This window comes from Nycticebus coucang, chromosome 21, assembly GCF_027406575.1.
Source record: "Nycticebus coucang isolate mNycCou1 chromosome 21, mNycCou1.pri, whole genome shotgun sequence".
Lineage (NCBI taxonomy): Eukaryota > Metazoa > Chordata > Mammalia > Primates > Lorisidae > Nycticebus > Nycticebus coucang.
The window spans coordinates 51,471,565-51,498,541 of record NC_069800.1 but is presented as its reverse complement, the minus strand read 5'-3'; the positions used below and the strand labels follow the sequence as shown (position 1 = coordinate 51,498,541).

Genomic DNA, 26,977 nt, shown 5'->3' with positions numbered 1-26,977 from the left:
TCAGAAGGTTAGTAGTCCACCAGCTAATCAGGGCAGTGTAAATTGCAGCTAACCTAAGTGCTGTGAGTAGTCAAGTGGTATTTTACTTGCCTAAAATGGAGCATTGATGTGGTGGAGGGAGTAAGGTGGGATTGAGTTCTACAATGGGAGATTAGCGAAGAGGGGAGGAGAAAGCAGCGTGTGCAGAACAGAACAAGAACCAGTGTTTGTGAGGCCCTGGGTGGGAGCACAGGGTGAGCAAAGAGGGGCCAAAAGGGCCATTCGGGTTCATGAAATGTGGCATGTGGAAGAGCTAAGGCTGTGTGCTCCTTATTGAAGTTTTATGATTCCACAGAGCAAACAAAGGGGTGGGATTGGCTCTTCAAGCAACATTCACCTGTCAGGCACACTGCCTCTGCGCAGTCATAAAGATGAGTCTGTTTCTGTTTCAGCTATCACTGACCTCCAGGCAGAAGTGGATTTTAGACAAACTTGGGCATGGTCAAGGGACAGTCTTAATGCAGGGAGACTGTCCCCTTTGCTGCCACCTGCTAAGCAGGCATGACTGACTTGAGACAGGTTTGCTGGTGCCATCCAGTCACACCTGGCTTACAGCATCCTCTCAAGCTCTAGAAAGCACGTGTGTGGATTTGCTAGTAAGAACAGAAGTTTCCTATAAACACAGATGTGCTTGTAAATTAGGTAGCTGAGAAGAAAAGGGCGTGAGAAAAGGAGAGGGCATGGAGAAGCCAGCGGTCTGAGATCTGCAGAGGACAAGCTAGAAGCAGCCAGGCAAGTGGGTGGGACGAAGTGACTGGGGCAGGAGGAGCTCGAGGCTTGAGCTTGACATGTTTGTGGAGAACAGGAAGAGTGACTTTGAGAATTCCATTGAATCTGTTGCTAGTGAATTTTCAGCAGAACTAGTCTGCTGCTCATGGTCTTCCCCACTGTCATTTGGCAGCTCAGGTACAGGAGAGGGCAGAGAGCTGGAGTGAACATCTCTGGGGGAGGGGAGGACCCTTCTGAGAGGGTCCCCCACATTCCCTGCAGGACCTGGGAAGGTACTCCAAAGCATGTCTATGAGGGTTCTTTAATTACGCTACACAGTCCCTCGGTCAGTCAGCCTGGCACCTGGAAACTGATTGTTCACCTGCCCTGCCTCGTTGCTCAAGCCAGGGGCCTGGAAACACCCTGCACATCTGACGTGGGCACCTGCAGCTTTGGTGCATTGCAGGATGTGTCCATTTGGTCACACGCTGTACCACCAAAGGTTTGGGCTCCTGGCAGTTTCTCATGCACACCCCCTGGGGACTTCAGTGCTCACTTGTGTTTCTGTTCCTTACAGCCAAAGCCCTACCCCCTTCAGGTCTACCCTTTGTCCTGTCCCCACCTTCCTTAGACTTAAGAAGGCCTCCTCGGAGGCAAGACAGATTTTGCAACACTTTTAATGCACAAAGCAAAGTAATAGGCTGGGGGTGGGGGGTGACCAAGCTTCATTCTACATACAGGGATCAAATACAGAGACAGACCACTGGGGAAATAAGTTACAGCTCATAGGGCGGGGGAGCCAAGAGCAGGAAACGCTATTCCTTTGGCAGCCGTGGGAGCGAGGAATCTGTTTTCTGGGGATGAAAGAGTAAAATGAATGTTTCTAGAAAGTATGGCAGATGAAGAAGGTGAAGTAGCCCAGGCCAGGCCTTAATGGGCAGAACAGAGCAAGCAGTGCCCACGGAAAGCCTGTGTAAGGCCAGGCAGGGGCCTGGTAAGAGAGCACCTCTTTTGCTCTGCACCATCATCAATGCCCATCTCACCCTCACAGCCATCTCCTTTGATTCTCACGGCTTCCCCAAACTCCCTGGCATTTCAGAGGAAGCCAGTGACACAGCATGGGTCTAAGTGACCTTGTGGCAGTCAGTTCCTGCCCAGTAGCTTTCAGGCCAGCTACTGCTGTCACTGTCCCTCCCACCTACCTGGTTTCAGTGCATGGACACCTTTGGCTGTTCCATGGCCTGATGCTCCTGCAGCACAGCCACTGCCTCTTCTACCTGGGGGACACAAGTAGGAGGTGCTCAGTGCAGTGTCCCAGTAGGACCCAGAAGAGCCTTGACCCCTCCCCACCCCTGCATGCTAGATCCAGGGAGCACCCCTTATCCACAGCACCTCTGCAGAACCCTCACCCACTGCCGCTTGCAAGACCCCACAGTCACCTTTGAGACAGGTTCACTGCTGGACAGCTGGAAAAACCCTAACCCTAGCTGACTCAGAACACACCTTGTAACAAAACCTTGCCTCTGGGGCCACACAGATCTAGTCTGCCAAGGGGCTGAAGCAGCAAACCCTCAAATTTTAAGTCTCCTTCCCACTCCAAGATGCAGTAGGCCTTCAGTTTCCAGTAAGAAGATAAACTATTGGACCAAACAGTTGCCACAAACTCCAATGGGAGACCCTGTCCTCAGGGCTCCCTGCTGCCCAGGCTCCAGCCTACCTTGGCATGCAGGGACTCCGGAGACTCCAGCATGAGCAACAGCTCCGAGTTGTCAATCTCCAGCAGCATGCCCGTGATCTTGCCAGCCAGCTGGCTCTGGACCTCATGGATAAGGGGGTAGAGGCGTTCCCCTGTGTAGAACACCCTCCAATGGCTTGTGCACACACCTGGTTCACACCTTAGCAGCCCAGGGGTGGTACCACAGAGTGGAGCAGGGAGGAGATATGGGTTCTTGTCCTGGAACTGCCCCTGCCCAGCTGTGGCGCTTAACCTTAATAGGCGCCTCTTTCCAAACCCAAGGTTGGCACAGCAAATCCCGCCTTGGAGGACAATTTAAGAATCAAGTCTGAGATACGTACAGCATTCTGCAGAATGAGTTTTAACACAAAGCTGGTTTCTGTTTAAAAACTAATCATTTTGCGAGAAATAGTTTGAAGTGGTATACATGATAAAATTTTAGACAGGATGTGATAATGTTGAACTTGATACTCTTGGGGGCAGGGTGGGGAGGATACTTAGTATACTTAGGATAAATTCACCTTCCACCATTAGGTATTTCCAGTGACAAGGCCTAGTATGGTGGCCAGCCCATCTCAGCAATGCATGGAGGGCCCAGCCAGGACAAGGTGACTCAGGGGGCTGTGGAAGAAGTGGTCTTCCTGTGAGAAAACTGAAAATGTGTATAGGGTACTGCTAACAAAGCCTTCTACCTCTGTCAAGTTCATTTAAAATTTTTCTATAAAGTGGCAAAACCCTAACTGAGCTGTGGAAATAATGTGGTGATAGCAATGCAGGCCTTCAGTGGAAGGTCTAGAGATCTTGGTGGCTACAAAGTACAGAACCTGCCAGCCAGGAACAGGCTTGCTCACTTGTTCAACCATTAGTGGCATCTTTTAGCAGGGCCTGTGATAAACAGTAGGGAGGGCGATGAATTGCACAAGGAATTCAGAGTCTAGTGGGAAATAACACTGCTTACTCGGTGTACACACAATCCCCTCCTCTCCGCAGCGGGCCCAGGGAGACTGATGAAATTTGGCCCCATCTTCTTCCCATTCGGGATAGGTGTGAGGAACTGTACACCCACCTACAGGCCAGTTCCCTAAAGAAACCCAAGACGAAGCTCTCAACTCCCCACATCAGGGCATCTCCCACTCTAAGTCAAAGTCACAGGACAGCAGAGCTGGAAGGGACTTTGGGACCATCCAGTCTGGCCAGTGTTTTAAAGCAAGAGAAAAGGGACCTGGAGAGTACAGGCAGCGTGGGGAAGGTTGGACAAAGCTGGACCTTGTTCTCACATCTTCTTCAGGTAGGGTGTTTGCCAGCAGGCAAGCCAGCTCCCTGCCACCTTCATCTTGCTCTAGAGTTGAAGACACAGCCACTCACCAATCATCTGCTTTTGCTCATGCAGGGGTGCTGCAGCCAACATGGACACAGTCAGGGGCTCCTGTCCGGGGACGTGCACCGCAGGCTCCTGGATCTGCACAGTGACAGGGACACTTAACCATCATGAACTGGCAAGGCCTTGACGCCTTACCCTAACACGTAAACGTGAGGCCAGGAAAGCTCTGGAAGAGTGGAGCAGGGACAAGGTCTGGATGACCAGGTGGGGCAGGGGGTCCCTAAAAAGGGCACAGTGGGTTAGGAGACAGAATTACGCTCTAATGTGGAAATTCTCTGTGGCACTGTGAACCTGGAAAGGGTGTCCAACCCTTTTTTTTTTTCCAGCTGCACATTGGAAAAACAAGAGTTGCCTTGGGCCACATTAAATATACAAAAGCTGATTAGCAAAAAAAGGTCTGTGCATTTTTTTTGTGATATCTGACACCACAGATAAGTTAAAAAAAATCCTCACAAAGTCAGCATACAGCCCATGGGCCGCAGGTTGGACACCCCTATGAGCATAAAGCCCTACGATGGACATAGCCAAATAAAAGCCAAGCATTACAAATCATTTTGTGCCAAATAAAGATCTTTTTATCAAGTGGCTTTATGGACACATCCCCAGCACTCTCTGACCCTTGCACACCTTAACTCTAAAAATGTTGCTGTTTGAAGACTATTCTTGTTCATCCTACAAGAAAAAGTTCAAACTAGACACATTTCAGTTCTAGACAGGATATGATAATTCTGAACTTGAGACATTTTCTTGGGCAGGGAGATAAATACTCAGCCTTTCATTTAATTATACAATTTTCAGTTACGTTTTGAGCATTAATCTTCTCCCTTCAGTACTCAGCATATTCTTAGAATCTCTATCCTTGCTGCTCAATACAAATATTAAGGAAATGCAAATTAATTTTGGTAACAACTTTGGCAAAACAAATTGTAATTGATTAACAAAACATGACGCTGGCCCTCTTTCCCCTTCTGTCAGTAAGGGTGATCTCTTATTGATTACACACATTAATAATGAGACTTCATAAGCCAAGAAAAAAAGCCACAACACCTTAGCCAAGGTTCTGAGCAGGGCTTTCTGGAGCCCAGACTAGGAAGGCAGCTGGGCCAGGCTTACCCGATGGGTGTTGTGTGTTGCTTTATATGGCAGGAGGGGCCGACCTGGCATACAGCATCCTGCCCCACTGGATCCTGTGGTCTGGGTACCAATGTTGGCTGCAAAAAAAAATAAGCAAGGTTCAAATAGCTACCATCAAAAAAAGACAAAACAAAATAGAAAATAACAAGAGTTGGCAAAAATGCAAAGAAATTTGGGGCCAGGTGCAGCAGCTCACACCTATAGTCCTAGCACTCTGCAAGTCCAGGCAGGAAGACAGCTTAAGGCCAGTAGTTTGAGACCAGCCTGAGCGATGCAGTGAGACCCCATCTCTACAAATAAAATTAGCCAGGCATGGTGGCATTAGCTGGTAGTTCCACCTACTTTGGGAGGCTGAGGCAGGAGGGGCAGGAAGATCACTTGTGCCCAGGAGTTTGAGGTTGCAATAAGCTATAATGATGCCATTGTACTCTATCTGGGGTGACAGAGGGAGACCCTGTCTCAAAAAAGAAAAAGAAAAGAAATCGAAGCACTCGTGCACTGTTGGTAGGAATAAATAGAATTACCATATCATCTATTAGTTTTGCTCCTGGGTATATACCTAAAAGGATTAAAAACTGGGTCTCAAGGAGCTATCTATACACCATGTTTTATAATAGCATTATTCACAATACCCAACAGGTGGAAGTAGCCCAGGTGTCCACTGACAGATGAATGGATAAACAAAATGTAGTAAACACATACAGTAGAATATTATTCATCCATAAAAGGAAGGCAATTCTGACACATGCCATCACACAGGTGCATCCTGAGGACATGCTAAGTGAAATTTAGTCACAAAAGGGCAAATACTCACAGAAGGTACCTAGAAGGGTCAAATTCACAAAGATAGCAAGTAAACTGGTGGCTGCCTGGGGCTAGGGGAGGGGGAAGGAGGAATTAGGGTTTAATGGGTATAGAATTCCAGTTTTGCAGAATTCATGGAGTTGCGGACGAATGGTGGTGATGGTTGTGCAATAGTGTAAAGGTACTTAACACCATTGACCTGTTCGTTTAAAAATGGTTAAGTGATAAATTGTATGTGTATTTTACCACAATCAAAAAAAGAAAAGAGAAAAAAAAATAGGAGTATCGGGGCCTAGCAGCAACCTAAGGCCACAGATTGAATGTGTCTCATTCATGCAGAATCCCTGGAGCTGTACAAGGTAGACATGAGAACATTTGCTGGATGAAGGAACAGATGTGCTTGCCTTGTAGCCAGAATCTACAAACCCTTGTTCACAGCTGCTGCGCTATCTTCCACTGAGATTCAGCTCCAATACTAAGCCCTGCATGTACTTTACAAGAAAATGGGGGTATTATTTTTTTTATCCCTATTTTAGGGATTAGGTAATCAGTTAACAGTAATTAGCAAGGGCTGCCACCATGGCCCTTGCTAATTACTGTTAACTGATTACCTAATGACAAAGCTAATTACTGAGCTTTGACAATGACAAAGCTAATTACTGAGTTGGTCCTAGGAACTGGAAGCCAAGCTAACTACTAAGCCACAGTGTCCAAAGTCAGCCTTGCTCACAAAAAGGGTATATGGCAAGGTCATCATCACCTTGGCTGGTTCTGACTCCCTAGCAGAGCCAATCCCAGCCCTTGCCCCCAACCCACTCCTCCTGGCTCTGCCCAAACTCACCCACTCTCTGGGTGTGGGGCAGTCGTGGCACCTGGGTGGAGGCTTGCCTCATGCTGCTGATGTGGGCCGGGGGGCGCCGAGACATGCCTGGTGGCCGGACCATGGAGGCAGCTGGAGGATAGGCAGCTTGTGATGCAGATACCATGGAGAGAGAGAGGTTGAATAGACAGAAGTGGGGGATGATCAGAGTAGCATACTGTGCCCTGAAGCTTCCAGGGCCAGCAAGAGCACAGGGAAGGGAAATAAGAAGTTCACAGCAGAAAGATGAGTGAATCACCTCGACCCAGACCTCCAGGGAGGAGGTGCATGGAAATCAACAATGAGAAAGCCAACTTGTGTCTACTCAAAGCCTCAAGATGCATAAGCACCATGAAACATATATCTTAGCCCCCAAGACAGTTTCGAGTATGAACTTCACTCTTACAGAGAAAGGTCATTCATCAACAATATAGCCAGAGGAATTTCATTTTCTCAGCTTTGCAAGATTTTTTAGTATCACAAATCAGAGACATCTTTGGAGATACTGATACTGGCTACATGGCAGGTCTTTTCCAGGCTCACCGCTGTGCTTCCTGCTTTCTACACATTTCATTCAGAAAGGGAAACTGAGTCTGGGAGGTGAAGTTACCATTCCAGCAAGTGTCAGAGCCAGGCCCAACCCTGATGTTATCACTCCCTCACAGGGCTCACCCCCACAGGCCAGGCGAGGGTAGAAGGGGATGGATCACTCACATGAAGATCTAGGTAGCTGGGCTGTCCACCTGGGGGCAGGCTGGGAGGGTGGCATGGAGCTGGAGCCATAGTACGCAGCCTGGCCTGGAGGCTGCATAGGAGAAGAGGATCTAGAATGAAGGGCTTTGCAGCAGGGTAGGTGAGAAGCTACACCTCCTCAGAGACACTGCTGCCCTGAGTCCCCTTCACCATGGTCCCCTTCAAGGGACTGGTTAGAAAAACCCCACAAAGCTGGAATGAAAGCTCCTTCCTCCCATCTCAGGAAGTCTATTAGCCTCGAATCCTTCAGGGCAGGATCTCAGATTTCAATCCTCACTCCTTATCAGAGCCACCCTGGATAAAAAAAGGAACATCTTACCCCAACTCATGCCTGCTTTAAACAACTGCTAAAAAGAGAAAAAAATCCCCATCCTGGTGGCCCTCAGTGGTATACATCTTCCTACTTCCTCTAAGTCCCATGAGCCACACTCCTCAGGACAGGAACATCCAGGGCAGATGTTAACAGGCATCCCACAAAAAAACAACCATCTAAGTCGGGGCAATACTATATACTCCCATACTTTTATACTATATACTTTTGTTGAGTCACAATAGACATTGGCATGTTCGGGTAGAATAATGTATATAGTAAAGAGATTGAGGTTTCTTGCAGCATTTCCCAAACTTATTTGACCATCAGAAGTCTTTTTCAGGCTCAGTGTCTATAGCTCCGTGGTTAGGGCACCGGCCACATATACTGGGGCTGATGGGTTCAAACCTGGCCCGGACCTGCTAACAACAATGATAACTACAACCGAAAAATAGCTGGGCGTTGTGGTAGGCACCTGTAGTCCCAGCTACTTGGGAGACTGAAGCAAGAGAATTGCTTAAGCCCAAGAGTTTGAGGTTGCTGTGAGCTGTGACGCCACAGCGCTCTACTGAGGGCAGAGTGAGACTCTGTCTCAAAAAAAAAAAAAAAAAAAAATCTTTTTCAGCACAACTGTCATGAATCTCTCTCTTAGATGGGGAAATGCTGTTTGATAGTGACCCTCTTTTGCAGATGTTGAAGTTAAGACCTCAGCAGGTGAGACGGCCTGCCTAGCAAGTTTTCAGGAGAAGCAAGTGGGAAGTCTCCATTTGCCTGTGAAGCTTTAGCCTTCCTGCTCTACCTGCTGTTGGGGAGCAAGGGTTGGGGGAGCTATGAGCCGGCCATCACCTGGGGCACAGCAGGGAGGAAGTAGCTGGTGGGCTGCTGGAAGGATCCCAAGAAGGGGCTGCCCAGGGCCCGCATGGTAGACAGGCGCTGCATGTACTGGTTGGTCAAGATGGCCTTCCGCTCCTCCTTGCGCTGGGCCAGCGCCACGTACAGTGGCTTGGTGCCCACGATACGCCCGTTCATCTCTGTCACAGCCTTTGTCGCCTCTTCTGGAGAGGAAAAACACACAAAGCCAAATCCCTTGCTGTGGCCACCCTCTGTCATCACCTAAAAGCAAGACAAGACAAGAGCTGCTGGGCATGGAGGAAGAAGACTCTGGAAGCTGGGCCTCCCTCCTCCTCTGGCCCCCAGCCCGGCACTAAGCAGGAGCATGTGAGGCTTGTGCCCAAGGGATGGACCATCCACCTGCATTTACTGAGGCCCGCTGCATACCAGATACCTCCTGCGCCTTCACACTGCACATACACAATCTCCTGACACCAGAGGTGCTGCGCCTCCCACTTTACAGGTGAGAAAAGGAGAGAAAGTGACTTGTCCAGGGCCCTCACATTGTAACAGAGGTAAAAGTCTGCACAAGTTCAATGAAATGCCTCTTCAAAACTCTCCCTCTATTTTAGGAATTAAAATCTGCATTCCTTCCTGAGGCCAGTAATTAAAGGGGCAGGAAAATATTCTTTGCTGTTTGTTTTCTAGTACTTTTTTTTTTTTTTGAGACAAAGTCTCACTTTGTTATCTCAGTAGAATGCCATGGCATTGTAGCTCACAGCAACCTCAAACTCTTGGGCTCAAGCGATTCTCTTGCCTCAGCCTCCCAAGTAGCTGGGACTACAGGGGCCCACGACATTGCCCGGCTATTTTTAGAAACTGGGTATCACTCTTGCTCAGGCTGGTCTCCAACTCCTGAGCTCAAGCAATCAGCCCTCAAGTGATCCCCAAGCCTCAGCCTCCCAGAGTGCTAGGACTATAAGCATGAGCCACCATGCCTAGCTTTGTTTTCTAGTATTTTAAACCACAGGAGAGGGCTCAGCAGAATTGTCCAAGGGTCACAAGATCACTGGAGATAAGGTCAACGAAACCACCAATTATAGTTAAATAGCAGTAGCCTGAAGACACATGACACCAGTTACTGTCAAGTAGAACCAAGCCCAACCCCCCCTAAATCCCCCTTTTAAACAGCTGGTCTTTGATACTACACTTGATCTTAGCCAAAAGGCCAGAGGCGATAGGATGGTGGTCTTTGAGAGGTTAGTCCACTGCCTCCCTCATTTGTCAGCAAATTAATGAATTCCTCTTTCCTTTTCCTCAAACCCCCGTCCTCTTCTTCATTCTGACTGATTTGGCCTCGGGGACAAGTAACAATGCATCAGCCAGGACTCAACCCAACACACTATTCTGATGAACCCCTATGGCATCTGTAAGGTACCAAGCCAAGTTCTTTGGGTGTTTGGAGAAGAGGTTCTTAGGTTTTTATTAAAATGACTTTTTTACTTTGGAATGACTCCAGATTTATACAAAAGTTACAAAAACAGTACAGAGAGTTGCTATATATTTTTCAGCCAACTTCCCTTAATGTTAACATGGTATATTTAACTAAACTACAATATTAACACTGGTATGACAATGTTAACTATTATTCTATTAGTGCCTAATGATAATGGGATTTCACCTTTTTCCACTAATATTTTTTTTTCTCTTCTAGGACCCAATGCACCTTTTTTAGAGTCAAGCCACTGGCCTGGCTCAAACACTCCATAAAGACTAGAGCTATTTTTAAAACCTGCCCTATTTGAGCCCATACTCTAAGTAATTTTTAGACTATATCCTGCTACCCATTAGAATAGGGGTCTTAACCTGAGAGTCCATGAATCCACCTCAGGGAGGTCATGGATATAATTCAGGGGGGGGTCTATGGGAATAAGTGACATCTTTTTTTTTTTTTTGTAGAGACAGAGTCTCACTTCATCGCCTTCGGTAGAGTGCCATGGCATCACACAGCTCACAGCAACCTCCAAATCCTTGGCCTTAGGTGATTCTCTTGACTCAGCCTCCCAAGTAGCTGGGGCTACAGGCGCCCGCCACAACGCCCGGCTATTTTTTTTGTTGTTGTTGTAGTTTGGCCGGGGCTGGGTTTGAACCCGCCACCCTCGGCATATGGGGCCGGTGTCCTACCCGCTGAGCCACAGGCGCCACCCATGGGAATAAGTGACATCTTTATTTTCAAATTAGCATTTTCTTCCACTATGAATATGGCCCCCCCAAATCATAGCAGTATTAGCCACGCCTGTGATCGTCTAAAAAAAAAAATCAAATATTTTCATATTACATTATTACTAATCTCCAAAATATCATTTATGCTAATTGCTACTTTGCTAGATCTTAACAGTTACATTAATAAAGAAGCACATACTGTAGCTGGGCATTGTGGCGGGTACCTGTAGTCCCAACTACTTGGGAAGTTGAGGCAAAAGAATTACTTAAGCCCAAGAGTTGGAGGTTGCTGTGAGCTATGACGCCACAGCACTCTACCAAGGGCAAGATAATGATACTCAAAAAAAAAAAGCACATACTATAACATCATTTTAGTATTTTGATTATATTTTAACATAATTATTTTGTAATCTTATGAATTTTATTTTATGTGTTTAAAAATATTCATAGAAAGGATTCATAGGCTTGAGACAGCCAAAGGGGTTCTGACACAAAACCATTTTTAAGAACTGTTAGTAGGTAATTAATAATGATAAAATTAGTAAAGCTAACATTTATGCAGAGCTTACTATGAGTTTGATAGTGGTGCAAGTGTTTATATACACTAATCCATTTAATTTTCAAAATCACTATTTTATATAAAATAGAAGATATATAAAATTGTATAGATAGAAAACTATATAAAATCTCCTTTTTATAACCTGTTTGGCCTATTAAACGGCCTCTTTAGTACTTCTCAGGTTCCCAGGACATCTGAGAAGTAGGTAACGTCACTCCCATTTTACAGGTGGATAAACAGGGTCTGAAAGGCAAAGTCACTTGCCTTGGGTTATATAGTTAGGTAATGGTGGGACTGGGATTTAGATCTAGGTCTGATAAACTTTAAAATCCCAGTTGTCAATCATATTGCTATACCAAGTGTATATGCATTTTCTGAGAGAGAAGGCCCACAGGTATTTTAGTGTTTAATCAAATTTACTGATGCCTAATGTAAGGGTCCCACACCTTTCTATCGCATTTTCAAAAGGTCCTAAACCCAAAAAACCCTCTCAGTCCTAATACCACTTTCTCAGAACCCAATCATTTTGTCATATGTAAGGGTCCCCAGCCCCACTGCCCACACTGATCTCTTTAGAAAGTTCTCCATTCCACCTACATCTCCCTCCCTCCTCACAGTCAAGTCAAACACTGCTGTTACTGCTGCCACCTCTCCCAGGAAGCACTCCCTCCTGGTTCACTGAGTGCCCATAGCTCTGCCACCTTGACTTACAAAATACACATATAAAGGTAGTGATGAGTCTGACTTCTTCACTAGATGATAAGCTACTCAAAGGCAGAGACCACATCTGACTTGCTCCCATATGCTTCCCATTGAGCCTGGTAAAACAGCAGGCTTTAAAACAGCTTAAATATGGAATGAACATTGAGTTATCATAAAATCAACTGGGGAGTTTTGGTTTTTTTTTTTTTTTAAGACAAGAGTCTCACTTTGTCAGTAAAGTGTTGTGGCGTCATAGCTCACAGCAACCTCAAACTTTTGGGCTCAAGAGTTCCTCTTGCCTCAGCCTCCTGAATAGCTGGGACTACAGGTGGCCATTTTTAGAGATGGGGTCTCACTCTAGCTCAGGCTGTTCTCAAACTCATGAGTTTAGGTGATCTGCCTGCCTTGGCCTCCCAGAGTGCTGGAATTACAGGTGTGAGCCATTACGCCCAGCCTTTTTTTTAGAGACAGAGTCTCATTTTATCACCCTTGGTAGAGTGCTATGGCATCACAGCTCACAGCAACCTCCAACTCCTGGGGTTTTTTTTTTTTTTTTTTTTTTTTCTTTGAGACTGAGTCTTACTTTGTCACCTTCGGTAAAGTGCTGTAGCATCATAGCTCACAGGAACCTCAAACTCTTGGACTCAAGTGATCCACTTGCCTCAGCTTCCCAAGTAGCTGGGACTAGAGGTGCCTACCACAATGCCTGGCTATTTTTAGAGACAGGGTCTGGCTGTTGCTCGGGCTGGTCTCGAATCCTAAGCTCAAGGGATCCTCCTGCCCCAGCCTCCCAGAGTGCTAGGATTATAGACGTGAACCACCGTGCCCAGCCTACTGGCAAATTTTTAAAAATATAATGTTCTGGGTGGCACCTGTGGCTCAGTGCGTAGGGCACCAGCCCCCATATACAGAGGGTGGAGGGTTCAAACCTGGCCCTGGACAAACTGCAACAAAAAAAAACAGCCAGGCATTGTGGCAGGTGCCTGTAGTCCCACCTACTCTGGAGGCTGAGGCAAGAGAATCACCTAAGCCCAGGAGTTGGAGGTTGCTGTGAGCTATGACGGACGCTACAGCACTTTACCAAGGGCGATAAAGTAAAACTCTGCCTCTAAAAAATAAATAAATAAAAATAAAAGGTTCTGGGCGGTGCCTGTGGCTCAGTCAGTAAGGTGCTGGCCCCATATACCGAGGGTGGTGGGTTCAAACCCAGCCCTGGCCAAACTGCAACCAAAAAATAGCTGGGCGTTGTGGCGGGCGCCTGTAGTCCCAGCTACTCGGGAGGCTGAGGCAAGAGAATCGCTTAAGCCCAGGAGTTGGAGGTTGCTGTGAGCTGTGTGAGGCCACGGCACTCTACCGAGGGCCATAAAGTGAGACTCTGTCTCTACAAAAAAAAAATAAAATAAAATAAAAGGTTCTAGCCAGATCTATAGAAATGTACTTTCAATGCCCATCCCAGACATCTGTACTTAAGAACTGCCCCAGGGTGTCTAATGAGAAGCCAGGGCTAAGGACCACCCAGGGAGTCCAGTGCCCTATCATAAAGATGAAGTTCAGGAGTTAAGACACCTGCTTAAGGTCACAGAGCTACTGAGTAGATGAGGCAGTGGTCACATTTTAGGTGTCTAACAGCATTGGGCACATGGTAGATGCTCAAAAAAAAGAGAGAAATATGAAGAGCGCCGATGCAGCCCAACCCTCTCATTTTCCAGATGGGAGATGTGAGACCCAGAAGGGGTTAGCTATATCACTGGTGAGGGGCAGATAACAATAGTCATTGGAGACAAGGATTTCTGGAATCTGGCATACAGTAGGCACTCAATAAATGCTTATAGACTGAGCCAAGGTTACAGTGAATCCCAACAAGTCCAGCTGTGTGACTGGAACTGTATTTCTAGCCTTTTCCCTTCCAGCCCAGACAAGACTGCCAGCTTCCAACAGGGTCAGACAGACAGAGGCTTCAAAGAGGTAGCTCAGCACAAACTCCCAGGAAGTCTGGGGGTAAGAGGATAGTGGGGGCAGAGTAGGAGAAACTGATGGGAGGGTGGAGGGGAAGGCGGCCCTCACAGGCATCCCCAGCCCTCACCTTTGCACTGGTAATCATTCCATAGGGAGAGAACTCTTTCCTCAGTTTCTCATCATCAATGGAGTCATCCAGGTTCTTCACATACAGGTTCACGCCCTGGAAGGAAAGGATACTGCTGGAAGCGCCTCTTCCCCTCCAAGCCCCAGATAGCCTAGGGGGCCGACACAGGCCTCCTGCTCCCCATTTCCCAACCAGGTACCGCAATCACTTGCATGCCCATCACCACGAAGCTGCACCCCCGACAACCCCTAACTCCCTCAGCAGTTCTTGTAAATTTTCACTGGTCGCAAATGCACCACAGCCTCTCCCCCTTCACAGAAGGGACCTGCAGCAGCCAAGGCACAGGGCTAGCCCCAGCATGGCTTTTCAGATGGTCAACATGGAGCAACAGTAGATGGAGCTGCTCCAGGCTGGGCCCAGGCCAGACCCTTAGTATGGAGTATCCATGAGCTGCCCTCTGCTGCTTGCCAGCTCAGGGGCCTTGGACCCAACACTTGCATTGCTGCCAGGCCCTACTCTAAGCTCCTCACACATTTATTCATTCATTCATTCATTTATTATTATTTTTTTGGCTGGGGCTGGGTTTGAACCCACCACCTCCGGCATACGGGGCTGGCGCCCTACTCCTTTGAGCCACAGGCGCTGCCCTCATTGATTTATTTATTGAGACAGAGTCTCACTCTGTTGCGCTGGGTAGAGTGCTGTGCTGTCATAGCTCACAGCAACCTCAAACTCTGAGGCTCAAGCAATTCTCTTGCCTTAGCCTCCCGAGTAGCTGGGACTATAGGTGCCCACCACCACACTTGACTGATTTTTCTATTTTTAGTTGAGACAAGGTCTCACTCTTGCTCAGGCTGGTCTCAAACTCCTGAGCTCAGGCAATCTACCTGCCTCGGTCTCCCAGAGTGTTAGGATTACAAGGCATGAGCCATTGCACCTGGCTCATTTTAGTTTTCAGTTCACCATTGCACAATTTAGATTTTAATGCTCATAACAACCTCACAAGGATGAAACTTTTGTCCCCACTTTACAGATGGCAAAACTGAAACAAGAAAACAGGTTAAATAAATTTCCCCTAAGTGGCAGGAACAGGGCTAACCCAGGCAGTCTAAGTGCAGAGCCTGTGCTCCTCACCCGTGAATAACCGCTGCATCTAGTGCCTTGATTTTCTCCTTCCAGACCTCCCAAGCACAAAAGTGTCTCAATGCACAAAAGAATGGAGACCACACAGTTGTACAATGCACTAGCCGGCTCAGAGATTAGATTACACCATGTGTGTTTTCTTCTGTAACTCTATAAACCCCTGACAGGTCCAACAGGGTACAACAAGTGAGTGTTGGTGTACACACAAGTGTCTCTCAACCTCCACACTAGTGACATTTTGTGCCATATAGTTCTTTGTTGTGAGACTGTCCTGCGCCCTGTAGGATATTTGGCAGCATCCCTGGCCTCTACCCAGTAGATGCTAGTGGCACCCTGTCACCCAAATATAACTGAAAATTACAGATACTGGATATTGCCAAATGTCCCCGTGGGGACAAAATTGCTCCTCGTTGAGAACTCCTGAGTATGGATGCTTGTGTGTGTGTGTGTGTGTGTGTAGATATGTATACTCCTCTCGTGAGTGATCTAGAACTTTTATTAAAAGTTTCAGAGGCGTTCATTTCCCAAAGAAGTTTAGATTATATTGATCTATGATATGCAATTTAGTTAACTGTACTAATTATGGCTGCATGACATTTTAACTTTTGGATGTGATATATTTGGCCTTATTATCCTCAACCAGGATTTCCCCTGGGACATTTGCCAACACATAGGGCACTTTGGTTGTCTGTGACTAGAGAATGCAGCTGGTACTGGGCAGGGGTTAGGATGCTACTGGATCCCATATAAAGGAATATTCCCACCAAGAGGTTAACAGCACCCCAACCAACCCCCAAAGGCTGGGCAGTGGGTTGTGTCCAGTTTCTCCACTGTTAGGATTTGGGCTGCTCATCTGATGCCTGTCCTGAATCATGTGCCCAGAACTAGGATCACCAGAGGATGAAGTCACCTTGGGGGACTCTCACACAGCAGTGGCTGCCACCGGAGACCTGACCTCACCTGGTAACGGTTCAGCCGGTCCTGCTTCATCTGCTCGAACCTTCGCTTCAGCTCGTTCTGCCGCTCCACCCGCTTCTGGGCCCTGCCCACATAGAGCAGCCGCCCACTCACCTCCTTCCCATTCATGTGGACCACAGCCTGGGGGAACGAGGAGGGAGAGCTGCCTGGTAACCAGGAAGGCTGGCCCTGGCCCTAATCTAAAGGGGCCACCTAAAAACCAGGCCAAACATGCTAGCTGAAAATAATTAGTACCCAGAAAACGGCACCTATTAGTCAGGCACAGTGGCTCACACATATAATTCTAGCACTCTGGGCGGCCTAGGCAGGTGGACTGCTTGACCTTAGGAGTCAAGATCAGCCTGAGCAAGAGCAAGACCCATCTCTAAAAATAGCAGGGCATTGTGATGGGTGCCTGTAGTTCTAGACACTTGGGAGGCTGAGACAAGAGAATCACTTGGGCCCAAGAGTTTGAGGTTGCTGTGAACTATGATGCCACAGCACTCTACTGGGGTGACAAAGTGAGAGTCTGTCTCAAATTTTTATATATATATAAATCTAACCTGAAAAGGCTATATACTCTGATTCCAATCAAATGACATTCTAGAAAAGGCAAAACTCATACAGAGCCAGTAAAAAATTCACAGGTTGTCAGGGGCTAATGAGCAGAGAGGGATAAGTAGGTAGAGCACAGAAGATTTTTAAAGTGAAAATACTCTCTGATACGAAAATAGTGGCTACAGGCTGGGTGTGGTAGCACATGCCTGTAATTCTAGTACTTCAGGAGGCAATTACTTTAGGCCAGGAGTTTGAGTAACATAGTGAAACCCATCTCTACCAAAAAAAACCCATCAGCCAGTTGTGGTGGTACATACCTATGGTCCCAGCTACTTGGCAGGCTGAGGCAGGAGGACCCCTGGAGCCCAGAAGTACTAGGTTACAGTGAAACTATACTGACACCACTGTCAGTGTCAGCTCTGGGCTACAGAGCAAGAACATGTCTCGAAAATAAATAAAAATAGTAGACACGTCATTGGTGAGGGCTTTACTTCATTTTTTAAAGAAACATTTGTGTCTTCACCTATGTTGATTTTTCTTTTTCTTTTTTTTTAAAGACAGAGTCCCACTCTGTCACCTGGGTACTAGGTAGAGTGCTATGGTGTCAAGTGATCCTCTTGCCTCGGCCTCCAAGTACCTAGGACTACAGGCACCTGCCACAATGCCCGGCTAGTTTTTCTATTTTTAATAAAGACAGGGTGGCACTTTGTTCAGGCTAGCATGAACTCCTGAGCACAAGCAATCAGCCTTGGCCTCCTGGAGTGCTAGAATGACATGCGTGAGCCATTGTGCCAGGCTGATTTTTCTTTTCTGCACTTAACTGGCCTAAGCCTGCTCAATAGTGAGTTCAACTGCAGAAAATCCTGCTTCTTCTGCAAGATATACAAATTTTCTCGGCAATCCATTTATACTGAACTGAATTTTCATTGACTTATCCGCAAAAGTCATCAAAAGTCAGGCCCAGGTATATACTGACTCGATGGTTAAGATTAGACACTGGTGTTGGCGAGGAGAAATGTTTGAAGGAGAACTGATTTTTCAAGTGGCCACTTCACTAGCAAATATCTTTACATAAAATGAAGGCTTTTCCTTCCCTACCTAAATATTTACTTCTGTGCACCTCAGGCCTTAGAAGCAACCAAAGAAGAATGGAGCCCACAGGCAGGCTGTGGACAGCTGGAACCTGCTGCTGATCTCCCCTCTTCCTGACCCTGGCTTGGTGCCCCCTCCCCAGAATAGAGCTATGGGGAGGCTCCTACCTTCTGGGCTTCCTCATGGGTCTCGAAGTTGACAAAGCCAAAGCCCCGGGAGTGGCCACTGCTGTCCCTCATCACCTTCACACTCAGCATCTTTCCTGGGAAGGACCAATGTGGCTCAAAGAGGAGTTTGGAAAGTCCCAAGATGTTCCCTCCCTTACCACAAGTCCTCAGGAAGCCCCAGGAGGGTCCCTCCTCCCTGCCAGACCTGGAAGGAGAAAGAGAAATAGTGACCTCCCTCCTCCCTTGGGAACACGCCCACCGAACTGGGAGAAGAGCTCCTGGAGGCCTTGCTCATCCACATCTGCCTGGAGGTTCTTCACGTAGATGTTGGTGAACTCCATGGCCCGTGCTCCCAGCTCTGCCTCCCGCTCCCGTCGGGACTTGAAGTGGCCAACAAAACTGAGGGCACACAACAGGGTAGGCAGCTGCAGCCATCAGCTACCCCTATTCCCAGCCCCAGCCCAACTGCTGCCCTCTCCAGGCCTCCACATCCCTCAGGAGACTAAGCAGGCAATCTCCTTAGGAAATACCCAAGACCCAACTACGTCCAACAGCCACCATGCTGTGTCCCAGAACTTGTCCCCAGCATGAGGTTAAGACATCATTCTTGTGACAAATGCACACAGAACTACTAGTATATACTAGGCAGAGGACAGTACAGGAGATAACAACATGAACTTGGCAGTCAGATGGATAAGGGCTTAGATCCTTCCTCTGCAGTTGCATGGCTGTGCGACCCTGGGTAAGTTACTTAACCTCTCTGAGCCTCAGTGTACATTCCTGTAAAACTGGGAATGAGGGCGGCGCCTGTGGCTCAGTGAGCAGGGCGCCGGCCCTGTATACCGAGCGTGGTGGGTTCAAACCCAGCCCCGGCCAAACTGCAATAAAATAGCCGGGCGTTGTGGTGGGCACCTGTAGTCCCAGCTACTGGGGAGGCTGAGGCAGGAGAATTGCCTAAGCCCAGGGGTTGGAGGTTGCTGTGAGCTGTGTGACGCCACGGCACTCTACCGAGGGCAATAAAGTGAAACTCTGTCTCTACAAAAAAAACAAAACAAAAACAAAAACAAAACTGGGAATGAAATACATGTCACAAGGCTTTGCTCATTTAGTTAACATGTACTGGGTGCGCTAGAGAATCAGGGGTAAGCAAATGAGACATGGTCAATGGATAGGGATGGAATGGAACCATTTAAACACAATGTCAATTATAAAAGCTGTAATTTCCAAGGTCAGATAAACATATCTAGGAAAGTATCCTAGATTAGAAAAACAAAAAACAAGCATAAGAAATTCTGGTGGTATCTCTAGCAAATTTAGCGCAAATTGTAGCAGGCACCAAAAACTGAAAAAAGAAAACTGAGTGAAAGTAAACTTGAATAAATTACAGCCACAGATAGTACCTTTCTGAGAATTGGTAAAGCCCACCAGATTAGTCGGTCAGGTTGACAGGACCCTCCCTTGAGAAACCCTGGATAAAAATGAGGCTCAGTGCATCTCCCAGCTCAAAGCCCCCTTCATTCCCCTGACCATGGGGTTGGGCCATAAAATGGGCAGAATCAAAGTTGGGGAGGAGAACAGTTGGCAGATCTTTTCTGGCATTCATATCTCAATTTTCCCATCTGTGAAGTGGGGGTGCTATGAAACTTAACTGTATGAAGAGGGTAGGCTAAGCATATGCCTACTTTTTTCCCACCCCCTAAATCCCACGAAACAATGCAAGACATTTAAGAAACAAAATGCACAGCCATACTAAAAAGGCTAGAAACCAGATGAAATCACTGAGTTCATTAATGACAAGGCCATCAGCTCTTCCCTCCAGAATTTCAAAATCACCACTCTCTTTACTACTCAGAACACCCCTCTGTGTGTACCATCAGCTCCACTCTAACGTGCAGGAAGACATTCCTGAGAGACAGAGCCACTTGTCTGAGGTCACGCTTGGAGGAAGACGGCCTGCTGCTCAGTGCCCGGTGCCCATTAGCCAGTAAAGGCTGCATTGGTTCCTTACTGGTGGTGCGATGCTTCTGTCCCTGTAGCCTTGGCCCCCAGGCCCAGGGAACTCACACTTTGTGGTCATTCAGCAGCATCCCATTCATGGTGTTGATGGCGTGCTGTGCGGCTTCATGGGTCTCAAAATGGACAAAGCCGAAGCCCCGGGAGCCATGCTCGTCACATGCCACCTGGGCCACAGGGAAGAAGAGGGAGAGCATGGACAGAGGGCTGAGGTGGAAGAGAATGGCAAAGGTGATAATGACCTTCATGCCTGCCCCGTGCATGAAGACAATCCTACATCGCACAATAGCTCCCAGTTAGAGATGAACTAAATCTCAGAGAGAGCCATCCACTTGCCTAAGATAACAGATTAAGGGAGGAAGAATGCCCTCAAAATGAACACAGGTTTCATCTAAGCCATACATCAGCTTTTAGTTGTCTTCTTAAGGTGATGGGCAAAAGGAAGATCAAACCCCTATACTTGCATCCTGTTTCTTTTTCTTTTTTTTTGCAGTTTTTTTTTGGCCGGGGCTGGGCTTGAACCCACCACCTCCAGCATATGGGGCCCGTGCCCTACTCCTTTGAGCCACAGGCACTGCCCTCTTTTTCTTTTTTTTTTTTTTTTTTTGAGACAAAGTCTCATTTTGTCACCCTCAGTAGAGTGCCATGGTGTCTTAGCTCACAGCAAGCTCAAACTCTTGGGCTCAAGCAATACTCTTGCCTTAGCCTCCCAAGTAGCTGGGACTACAGGTGCCCACCACACCTGGCTACTTTTAGTCTCACTCTTGCTCAGGCTGGTCTCGAACTCCTGAGCTCAAGCGATCCACCTACCTTGGCCTCACAGAGTGCTGGGATTACAGGCATGAGCCTCCCCCAGCCTTGCATCCTTGTTTCTAACAGCAAACTGGGAACAACTTAAGAGTCCGCCAGGGAGAAACCAGTTAAATTACAATACATTCATGCTGCAGTTGGAGAGAATGTGGTATATTACGTGACTGATAGTTATCTGTAAGGCATGTTGTTAAGTGGGGTGGGGGGAGGGAATTCCATATGGGTTAAAGTGGGCATCTACACATAGAAAATTTTGAAAAAGACATAAAACTATTAATAATGATTATTTCTGGGGACCAGGGCTGGAAGAGAGAGAGCCTTCTTTTTCACTTTCTTACCTTCCACGTTGTTTAAAGTTTACCGGTTCGTGTATTATTTCAATACACTGTCATTTTTCGAAAAGATGCACAAACATCTTATTCCTGTAACCTTCTAACACAAGTTAGAAGGACAGAATTGAAGTACAACAAAAGAATTCAAGTTCACATAGTTCCCATCCCTCTTGTTGGACATGTGGAAAGACCAATGACCCCTGTTTTAAGGGGACCATTGCCCCACTCATCCCTATAGCCACTGCCACAGCTCAGCTCCCTGCACTGACCACTGGGATGCTCTTTGTAAATGTAATTCTGACCGTGTCCTTTTAATCTCCAGTAGCTTCTGCCCACACTATATTAACGTGGTATTTGAGGCTCTCCAACAGGCCCTGCACAACAAGCACAGCTATCAAATCCATGCCTCACATGTACCTCTCTACCTCTCCAGCTCCAGACAGGGTCCTTCCACTGTCAACTCAAGCCCTAGCTCTTCAGATTTAATGCTGTTGACCCAAGCAACTTCTAAGGGCATCACATACTTACCTTGTTATATTTGCCATGAGAACTCTTCCTGGCAATTCTTAACCTCTGAGTCCCAGGGGAAATGTAAATAAGTGACTTGTCCAAGGTCAGCCAGCAGAAGGAATTTTTAAATTTCCAGTTAGATGCTTAAGTGTGCCAGGTACCTTCTAAGGACTAAGCCTACACTATATATGCAAAAACCCTAACACGTAGAAAGCACTTGAGCAATCTGCCATTACTTTTGTAAGAATTTACCACATGGTTAAGCATCTTTCTTCCATTGATCCTCAAAGCCAGGAAACAGCCCTGTCTCTTTACCACAGAGAATTATTAGCACATTACTGTACCTCCTTAAGTCTGCTCCTCTGACCCACAGGAGATAACCCCTATTCATAGGGAGGTTGGGAGTCTTATTTGAGAACTTAAGGATTGTGCCTGGCATACAAATAGCTCTCAATGAAAGTTCTAACTCAGTGGTCACCCAAACTCCCCCTATGTTCTCCAGAAGGGCAAATATTCCAAAGGATACAGAGTAACTGATCAGTCATCCTTATAAAATCTAGAGGCAGAGGCAGGTGGATCACCTCAGCTAGGGAATTTGAGACCAGCCTGAGCAAGAAGACAGACCCTGTCTTTAAAAATAGCCAGGCATGGGCGGCACCTGTGGCTCAGTCGGTAAGGCGCCAGCCCCATATACCGAGGGTGGCGGGTTCAAACCCGGCCTCGGCTGAACTGCAACCAAAAAATAGTTGGGCGTTGTGGCGGGTGCCTGTAGTCCCAGCTACTCGGGAGGCTGAGGCAAGAGAATCGCTTAAGCCCAGGAGTTGGAGGTTGCTGGGAGCTGTGTGATGCCATGGCACTCTACCGAGGGCCATAAAGTAAGACTCTGTCTCTACAAAAAAAAAAAAATAGCTGGGCATTGTGATGGGCGCATGTAGTCCCAGTTACTTGGGAGGCTAAGGCAAGAGGATCACTTGAGCTTAAGAGTTTGAAGTTGTTATGAGCTATGGCACTCAACCAAGGGTGACTGAGACTGTTAATTAATTAATTTAAGACAATCTAAAGACAGAACACCCAAGGTTATACCCTCTGATCAGGGCATACCCACCTACGGTATCGCCACATATTCACAACATCCTCATATACAAAGTCAGAAATAACCAGAGCCCTTCTCAAATGATAACATATCTGTTTGTTCAGCAAATATTTAGTAAGTACCTAATAAATGTGTCACTTTTTATTCTCGATAGTGGGATACAACAGCAACTTAAAACACAATCACTACTCTCGTGGAACTTACACTCTGGTATAAGAGAAATCTTAGAAAGAAGATGTGGTCCATTGGTTGCTGCAACATCCCTCTAAAATACAGGCTGTTGGCACCGATTCCCCTCCCCCCAAAAGAGGCACACCTACCTTGCAAGAGAGGATGTTCCCAAAGGTGGAGAAGGTGTCATATAAAGCCTTGTTGTCAATGGAGGCCTCTAGGTTCTTGATGAAGATGTTGCCCACCCCTGACTTGCGAAGTCCTGGGTCTCGCTGGGACCACATGATGCGGATGGGCTGGCCTTTGATCATCTCAAAGTTCATTGTGTCCAGTGCCCGCTCCGCTGGACAGGGGGAGGAGAGAAAGGAGCAAGTTAAGGGGATTTTCTCACCAGACTCTCCCATGAGGTGCTTAATAGGGAGTCAAAGAAAAAAAAAAAAGTCATTGAGTCCCACCTGAGACAAGAGCCTGAAGGCTCAGGAGGGATAAGCTGAGATCTCATTTCTCACTGCAGCCATAGATTCCTATTCCCATTTTACAGGTGGGAAAATTAAGGCTTTCAAAGGTAAATGGTTAGTGGCAGAGTCAGGTCTATTCTGGCCTTGAAAGCACACTGAGTAAATAAGAACGTCCACATAACCAGGGATAGCAACAGTCTGAGGAAATTAAAGCTCAGAGGTGAAGAGCAGAGTTGAGATTCGATCCCAGGAAATCTGCCTTTGGGGGAAGTGAACATCACCTCCCTGAGCCCGTTCCTCCCCTGTAAAGTGGGAATGATGATAATATTACCTATGTTTCCACACCTAACAAAGGCAGATAATACCACCTACCCTCTAGGTTGTCCAACAGATTGAAAATTAAATAAGGTATGCAAGGGGCCTTTTTTGTACTTTGTACCTGACATAAAGCAGGTATTTGGTAAACAGTAGAGTGTCTGAAAATAGCAGCCTATGCCCATCTTCCTGCCACTGCTACAGCTTATTCCCTACTAGGTAATATGTGTCCCCTTCTTCAGAGACTCTGCTAGTTTCAAAGGCCTGGAGCAGGGCTGTGGGGAACACAGTGAAGCAAGTTCAGGAAGCCTGGGGTCTCCATCTGGTCCTTTCACAAACACCCAGGGGCAAATCCCTTCTCTCTGCAGCTTGGTTTTCCCATCTGTGAAGTGGGCAAAAAGGTCAGGTCCTGATTCATTCACAGGGCTTGGAGGAAGATGGGAAGAAAGGCAGAAGGTGGGGCAAGGGGAAGTCAGGCTGGAATGCAGCTCAACCACCTGTGGGCAAAGGGGTCTGCAGAACAACTGTCCCCCAGCAAGCCCCCAACCCAGGGAACCTCCCTATCCATCCAGGAGACCTAGAGTAAGGGTGCCCTCTTTTGGACCTGGCTGCAGCAGGCATTTTTTGGTGAAGTTTCTGGAGTCTTTATTTTTTGAGACAAGGTCTCACTCTGTTGTCTAAGCTAGAGCGCCATGAGGTCAGCCTAGCTCACAGCAACCTCAAACTTCTGGGTTCAAGCAATCCTGCTTCAGCCTCCTCAGTAGCTGAGACTACTGGTACCCACCACACCCAGCTAATTTTCCTATTTTTAGTAGAGACAGGGTCTCACTCTTGCTCAGGCTAGTCTCAAACTCCTGGGCACAAGGGATCCTCCCACCTCAGCCTCTCAGAACGCTAGGATTACAGGCGTAAGCCACTGTGCCAGGCCAATTTTCTGGAGTCTTTTTACACCAGAACTGTGATTTTTCTTAGGTTATCACTTACAGGCCCTTACAATGTAGCAAATGAACAGGAGATACTTCACGGATACCAGATATCCATTTTTTTTGAGACAGAATCTCACTTTGTCACCCTGGATAGAGTGCCGTTGCGTGGCGCCATAGCTCATAGCAACCTCAGACTCTTGGACTTAAGCGATTCTCTTGCCTCAGCCTCCAAAGTAGGTGGGATTACAGGTGCCCACCACAATACCTGGTTATTTCTAGAGACAGGGTCTTGCTCTGGCTCAGGCTGGTCTTGCATCTGTAAGCTCAAGCAATCCACCTGCCTTGGCCTCCCAGAGTGCTTAGATTACAGGTGTGAGCCACCACGCCTGGCCATAGGTCTCCATTCTTTATGCTATTGGGAACCAAGCCTTAGTCCCATTTCACAGATGAAGAGGTGGTCAAGCTCACCTTCTCCTGGCAGAGCTCTGTAAAAACCTGCTGTCTAATCTTAGCCTCTCCACTCTCAACATCTTTTCTCAGCACTGAGAAACCAGACTTGAAGCCTGGGAAAGGCCCCTTTTCTGGGCGAGAGAAGGTAGATCTCACATCACACTGCCCAGAAAGGCCAGACCCGGCCCAGGGCCCTGCTCTGGTGGCTTCTCCACTCACCAGCTTCGACTTAGGCCTCTTCCTCACCAGGTGCTTTGAATCTCTTATCCTCAACACAGCTGCCGGGTTTCTAGCCCAGGGTCTGTCTGACCCTAAAGCCTTTAGCTGTTTTCACTTGGCCTTAAATCTCTCTCCTCTGTAAAGTGGAGCAGTACCCGTAAGCTACAAAGCACTTGCCAATTCCCATTTCAGAGACGAGGCCCCTGTATCTTTGGGCGTCAGTTTCCCTGGCTACAAAGTGTTAGGTGAAAAGCGCCGGCAGCCCAGCCCGGATGTTGTCTGTCTGCTGGCTGTCCGTCTGTACGTCGGGGGTCCCTTCCCGCTTCCCGCGGCTCACCGTCGGCTGGCTGCTGGAAGTTGATGTAGGCATAGCCCAGCGAGCGCCGGGTGGCCACGTCGCGGCACACGCGGATGGACAGAATAGGGCCCACGGGCGAGAACTTCTCATACAGCAAGGCCTCGGTCACATCAGGGTGCAGATCGCCCACGTAGAGCGAGGCGAGCGGATAGCCCGAGCTGCTGGCATTCATGGTGTGCAGGGGGCCTGGACTGCGGGCAGCTTGCGGGGACGGCCAGCCAGGTCACCGAGCAGCCGCCGCTCACCCAGGCGGGGACCGCGGAAGCCACCGGCGTGCTGGGCAGCTCCCGGCCTCTTCCTCCTCCGCGCCGTCCCGCCCCTTCCCTTTACCGCCCTGGGAGCCCCGCCCCGGGACCCTTCCCGAGCCCGCGCGCCACCTGAGCCCAAAGTTATCTAGAAGCCGCAGGTGGGGGCATCTCTGAGTCCGCCCCGAGAGGCGGAGAAAGGCCTGGCTTTGGCCTAGGGTAGGGCTGCGGGACACGTGGGTGGAGCTAACTCCCGCAGTTGAGGACTGGGACCGCAGCAGTTGGGGTTCTAATTCCAGAGCAATCATTGCCTTTCTGGACCCCTTTCCCCTCTCTGTAAAATGGTAACGACTGCCTTTCTGCAAGAATTAAAGGAGACCGTGCTTTTAATGCATTTCACATGCAAGTGGAATAATTCCAAACTGGACACCGTTTTAAAGCTCCCCCCACCCCAACAACAGCCTGATCCAGTCCAACTCTTCTGCACAAAGATGGAAACGGCGTTGTAACTTGGGACTGAAGACTCCAAGAGAATCCTATCACGGAGGTCTTTCTTGATACTGGTTCTTGAATTGTGAAGACCTCTTTCTGTTGACTAAGCCACTCCACCTGCATTACACCAGAAAGGATGGCGGAGTTACTTGTGGCCCTGCCTGTGTGGGAACATAGAACCTAACAGGAAAGCAAGGCCGAGGTGACGCTAAGCGGAGCAATAAGATAGCCAATTTGAGCTTGCAGCTTCAAACTATCTGTGCCATAGGGCCATTAAAAAAAGAAAACGAAACAAAACCTAATCCACTGTGGGTAAATACTAGACTCTCCTCTCACAGGGACTCTCCTGGTTTCCATGATGCAACAAGCAAGGAGGCTACTACCGCTGGTTGAGTGGCTTTGACAGGCGAACAGCTCCCCAACCAGAGGCAGGAGGAGCTGGTCTGAATGTCCTGCCTCATAATAGCAAGGAAGTACCAACCAATTGCAATTTGGGGCTCAAATAAGACCCTAATGTCTTCTCTCTCCTTATGGTAGTGTGAAAGTT

At 47.8% G+C, this 26,977-nt stretch overlaps 1 protein-coding gene across 4 annotated transcripts in view; it reads right to left on the bottom strand.

The window, feature by feature from the left end:
* Positions 1-25,990, bottom strand: part of PABPC1L (poly(A) binding protein cytoplasmic 1 like) — a 32,128-nt gene extending 6,138 nt beyond the window's left edge. The window contains exons 1-15 of one of the 4 annotated variants that reach the window (XM_053574683.1): positions 25,673-25,990; positions 23,117-23,310; positions 20,103-20,218; positions 18,298-18,437; positions 18,039-18,133; positions 16,225-16,362; positions 14,122-14,217; positions 8,570-8,836; positions 7,375-7,465; positions 6,643-6,768; positions 4,977-5,074; positions 3,848-3,941; positions 2,465-2,595; positions 1,950-2,024; positions 1,407-1,601 (exon numbers count right to left, since the gene is read on the bottom strand). In XM_053574683.1, the coding sequence (XP_053430658.1) occupies positions 1,956-2,024; positions 2,465-2,595; positions 3,848-3,941; positions 4,977-5,074; positions 6,643-6,768; positions 7,375-7,465; positions 8,570-8,836; positions 14,122-14,217; positions 16,225-16,362; positions 18,039-18,133; positions 18,298-18,437; positions 20,103-20,218; positions 23,117-23,310; positions 25,673-25,865 (1,848 nt within the window). In that variant the 5' untranslated portion in view covers positions 25,866-25,990 and the 3' untranslated portion in view covers positions 1,407-1,601; positions 1,950-1,955. Of the gene's footprint in view, positions 1-1,406; positions 2,025-2,464; positions 2,596-3,847; positions 3,942-4,976; positions 5,075-6,642; positions 6,769-7,374; positions 7,466-8,563; positions 8,837-14,121; positions 14,218-16,224; positions 16,363-18,038; positions 18,134-18,297; positions 18,438-20,102; positions 20,219-23,116; positions 23,311-25,672 lie in introns of those variants that run through there. The other 3 variants (XM_053574684.1, XM_053574685.1, XM_053574686.1) reach the window with 3 other exon arrangements.
* Between the last annotated feature and the right edge of the window lie 987 nt (positions 25,991-26,977).